This window comes from Bison bison, unplaced genomic scaffold, assembly GCF_000754665.1.
Source record: "Bison bison bison isolate TAMUID 2011002044 unplaced genomic scaffold, Bison_UMD1.0 scf7180017864390, whole genome shotgun sequence".
Taxonomy (NCBI): Eukaryota; Metazoa; Chordata; class Mammalia; order Artiodactyla; family Bovidae; genus Bison; species Bison bison.
Window position 1 is genome coordinate 517,445 of NW_011494962.1, and position 5,080 is coordinate 522,524.

General features: G+C 38.0%; 1 protein-coding gene across 3 annotated transcripts in view; it reads left to right on the plus strand.

The window, feature by feature from the left end:
* Nucleotides 1-4,303: 4,303 nt before the first annotated feature.
* KLRF2 (killer cell lectin-like receptor subfamily F, member 2) overlaps nucleotides 4,304-5,080 on the plus strand; it is a 17,767-nt gene continuing 16,990 nt past the window's right edge. For all 3 annotated transcript variants that reach the window (XM_010858614.1, XM_010858612.1, XM_010858613.1), the window contains exon 1: nucleotides 4,304-4,468. In XM_010858614.1, coding sequence (XP_010856916.1) covers nucleotides 4,381-4,468 — 88 coding nt within the window. In that variant the 5' untranslated portion in view covers nucleotides 4,304-4,380. The remainder of the gene's footprint in view (nucleotides 4,469-5,080) is intronic.

A 5,080-nucleotide genomic window follows, 5' to 3' on the forward strand; every position in this document is an offset into this window, starting at 1 on the left:
ATGGCTGGATGGCATCACTGACTCTATGGACGTGAGTCTGAGTGAACTCCGGAAGTTGGTGATGGACAGAGAGGCCTGGAGTGCTGGGATTCATGGTGTCGCAAAGAGTCGGACATGACTGAGGGACTGATCTGATCTGAGTGTGTCAGAGATGGTGAGCATTTTTCAGCAATAAAATATTTAAAAATTAAACTATGTGCATTTTTTAGACATAACTATTTCACACTTTTCACTTTCATGCATTGGAGAAGGAAATGGCAACCCACTCCAGTGTTCTTGCCTGGAGAACCCCAGGGACGGGGAAGCCTCGTGGGCTGCTGTCTTTGGGGTCTCACAAAGTCAGACATGACTGAAGTGACTTAGCAGCAGCAGCAGCAGGCTATAATATCATATAAATATAAAGTTTATATGCATTGGAAAACCAAAACATTTGTGCGACTTGCTTTATGGCAATCTTAACTTTATTGTGGTGGTCTGAAACCAAACCACAATATCATGGTTGAGTGAAATCTACTTTTGTTCCAAAGGAAGGTCAAGATATAAAATCTGACTCAAAATATAAAACATTTTCATTTATTCAAAATGTTCCCTGATGTATCATTGCAATTCATTTCCCTACCCTGTGGAAGCAGGCAGCCACTAACCTCTTATTAATGGAGATAAATTTTGCTGGTTTTAGAATTTTGTATAAATGGAAACACACAGTATACATTCTTTGTAAGTCTAGTGTCTTTTACTCGGCATAAGGCTTTTGAGTTTCATCCATATGGTTGCATAGACAAACGGTTCATTCTTGAGTATTGCTACATGGTATTTCATTGTGTGGATTTATAAAGTTTTGCTTATCATTAGCCCATTGAGTTGTTTCTGACTTTTTGCTACTACATATAAAACTGGCATCAATATTTCTGTTAAAGTCTTTCTGTGGACATTTATTTTCTTATCTTTTGAGGAAATACCTGGGAGTAGAATTGCTAGGTCAGATACAAAATATGTATTTTTGTCTTTTCCCTCTCTTTTGTGATAAGAACCCTCCAGTTGTGATATGGAAGGTGATGGGTATGTCTACCATCTTAGTTGTGCTGAAGTTATCATTGGCTTATGTCCACACTCTTCAGATTGCATGCATTAAATACAAACCTTTTGGTTATAAATTTTACCTCAAGCTATTTTCTTATTAGATGAAAATATGTTTAAAACAGCTTATAAAAATATAACATTTTCCAAAGAAATTGTACTATGCCCATCATTAATGTAGAATGGTTCCAGTGATTTCACATCAATGGCAACTTTTGATATGGTCAGTCTCTTTATTGTAATAATTCAGTGGTTTCTATGATGCAATTATGCCCAATGTGGCTGATTGCAAGCTACCTTTGTGACATTACTGAATACCAGAATTTAATAGAGATGTGCAGTAGCAGATCTGTGTATAAATACACAGTATTTCTATTATATAGATATAATAGATATAAATAGCTTCATACTACTACTACTAATAAAAAAACTGGTGACTTCTGTGTTTTTATTCAGTTCAGTTCAGTCGCTCAGTCATGTCTGACTGTTTTCGACCCCATGGACTGTAGCACACCAGGCTTCCTGTCCATCACCAACTCCTGGAGCTTGCTCAAACTCATGTCCTTCGAATCAATGATGCCATCCAACCATCTCATCCTCTGCCTTCCCCATTTCCTCCTGCCTTCAATCTTTCCCAGCATCAGGATCTTTTCTAATGAGTCAGTTCTTTGCATCAGGTGGCAAAAGTTTGGAGCTTCAGCTTCAACATCAGTCCTTCCAAAGAATCTTCAGGACTGATTTCCTACATGATTGACAGGTTTGATCTCCCTGCAGTCCAAGGGACTCTCAAAAGGCTTCTCCAACACCACAGTTCTAAAGCATCAATTCTTTGGTGCTCAGCTTTCTTTATGGTCCAACTCTCACATCCATACATGACTGCTAGAGAAACCACTGCTTTGAATTTTTGTGTGTTTTTAATCACCTTTGTTTTTTTTTTAAAAGTTTACTGGATCATAGTGTTTACAACTTCGTGCTAATTCCTGTTGTAAACCAAAGTGAGTTAGCTATACATATACACATAATCCCTCTTTTATGGATTTCCTTTCCATTTAGGTCACCACAGAACATTGAGTAGGGTTCCCTGGGCTATACAGTGGGTTCTCATTAGTTATTTATTTTATACATAGTAGTGTAGATACTTTGCATTTAATATGAGTTATTTAAGTTTAGATAATGTAATTTTCAATAATGATTCTATTTAATGATTGGACTTCAATTATTGAAAGAGAAAGCAGGTCCTCAGAAGGAAGTTCTCTTCAATACCACGACTAGTATAAATCCTAATAAATGCTGAGTCCACCCTCAAAGTGACTTTTGTTATGGCAGCTTCTCAGGTCACTGTAAAAAAAAAATACGTGGTGGCTTAAACAATAGAAATTTATTTTCTCACAGTTCTGGAGACTGAAAATCCAAGATCAAGGTGCCAGAAGGCAGATGGCTGCTGAGATCTTTCTTCCTGGTTTACAGATGGCTGTCTTTTTACTGTGTCCTCATGTTACCTTTTTTTTTCCCCTGTGTGCAAGAAGAGAGAGCACTCTCTGGAGTCTCATCCCTTTTAACAGGGGCACCAATCTTAATCAGATTAGGGCTCCACCCAGTGTCTTCATTAGACTTTAATTATCTCGATCAAGGCCCTGTTTCCAAATACAGTCACATTTGAAGTTAGGGTGTCAATGTCTGAACTTTGAGGGACAAAACTTAGCCCGTAATTTTCCATCTTCTGGCCCCCAAAAGTCATGTCTTTCTAATATGTTAAATACATTTAACCCAACAGTCTCAAGAATCTCAACCCATCCATCAATTCCAAGTGTACAGTCTCATCTAAATCAGAGATGGTGAGACTCCAGGTGTGATTCATCCCAAGGCAAAATGCCTCTGTAGCTGTGAAACCATCCAAGTTATGTGCTTCTATAATACAGGATCAGGCAGGCTCAAGGCAGACACTCCCTCTCCAAAAGGGAGAAATCAGAAAGAATAAAGTAGTCATGGGTTCCATGCCAGTCCAAATCCTGGAGAGGCAAATTCCACTGGCCCTGAAGGCTCAAGAATTATCCTCTTTGACTGGATGTTCTGCTTTCTGGATCTACTGGAGCAGCAGTGTCATCTCCAAGGTCTTAGGTGGAGGCCCTGCCTCCTCTGATCTGAGTGACGGCCTTGTCCCTGAGGTTCTGAATGGGGGCGGCCTTGTCTGCTGAAGCTGACGAGGTGGCCCCACATTCAGAAATCCAGGAGGAAATAGTCTTGTCACCATTCCTCACCCCTGCCTGTTTCTGCATGCTCTAGGCTTATGGGGGGAGTAGTAACCGTGATGATTCCCAAATGGTCTTCAGGACCATTCTTTCTTGAAGGATAAATCATGTTCACAGCTGGATAGCTCCAGAAGTCTGAAAACCGTCCTTTATATTAGCTTACCTCTGCCCCATTTATTTCAAACTTGCAATGTCTCTGTTGGTATATTTCTACCTTTATTCATGGCTTCTGATGATGGTGATGATGTGTGTTTGTGTGTGTGTGCTCAGTCATTCAGTTGTGTTCGACTCTTTTCAATCTCATGGACTCTGGCCCACAAGTCTCCTCTGTCCATGGAATTTCCCAGGCAAGAATGCAGGTGCAGGTTGACATATCCTACTCCAGGGGATCTACCCACCCAGGATTGAACCCACATCTGTTGCATTGGCAGGCAGATTCTCTACCACTGCAACCCCTAGTGGGCTGATGATATGGCTAATTAAAATTATGCATAGTCTCTTTATGGAATGATTGTCTGGCCATACTTTTGGTCTTTTCTGCAGAGCATGCCTTTTTTACTTCCTTTATATGGGTAGGCTGAGAATTTTCCAAATCTTCAATTTCTGGTTTCTTTTTTGCTTAATGATTCCTTAATTTATCTCTCTCCTCTCACATATTACTATAAATAGTAAGGACACCCTGGAAGAACCTTCAACACTTTGCTTATACATCTCCTTAGCAAAATATTCAATTTCACTTCTCACAATTTCTACCTTCCATAACACCAGAACCTAACTCAGCCAAGTTATTTGTCTATTTATAACAGGGTATTAGAAAAGAGTCAAATAAAATAGCCACTCTTACCTTGCAACACACAGAATTTTATCTAGAAATCAACATGTCTTTTCATTTTCATTCACCAGCATATCCTGTGTGGTTTTAGATAGCCCTGCCAGAGTGAATTTTGATTATTTTTGGACTTCCTTTTAGCTTTTGGTATATCGTGCTTGGGAGAAATATTCAAGGCTGAGGCTATTCTCTGTTTTATTTTTCCTATTTTCTGGGTAATATTATATGAAAACGTTTAAGGAAATGGAGAATGAAGATGGCTATATGACGCTGAAAATCAAGAATCGCTTTGAATCAAGAAAAAAATCTAAAGGTAAGAATATTATTCCCCTTTATTTAGACTCCAGTTTAAAACTGCATTATTCTCTTAGAAGCAAAATTATCCCTAATGTTTTAAAATTAACCATATTCTGGGATTTTAAAAGATGATCATAAATCGTCTAAGATAAATTGTTCAGACTTCTATAAGCATCAACCATAAAAAGATGATTTTTGCAGCCATGGGTACAGAGAAATGCTAATAGGATAATGTATAATCCCTTCAAAGTAGCAATATGAGAATAAGAATGCAACTTTCAACTAAAAGGTCAAAAATAGTATTTTGCATAAATTATTTTTTTTTTTTACAAAACATAAGAGACGATTTGGATGTGTTATGTACATGAAGACATCTATTATACTTCAAAAGTAAAGAGCTAGTACTGACGGTGGGAGTAGCAGTGGTATATAGTGTTTTACAGCCTTAAAGTCATTTTTATACATATCTATTTTCAATGTCCACAAAAGATCCATGGAATTGGCAGAATAATCCATTGGGAATGAGAGTCAAATTGAGTCAAATTGACTGAATTTGACCCTAAGCCCCACAAAGTGACTGACCTTTGACAATTTCTTTTTTATTTTAAATCTCAATCCTTTTATTTAT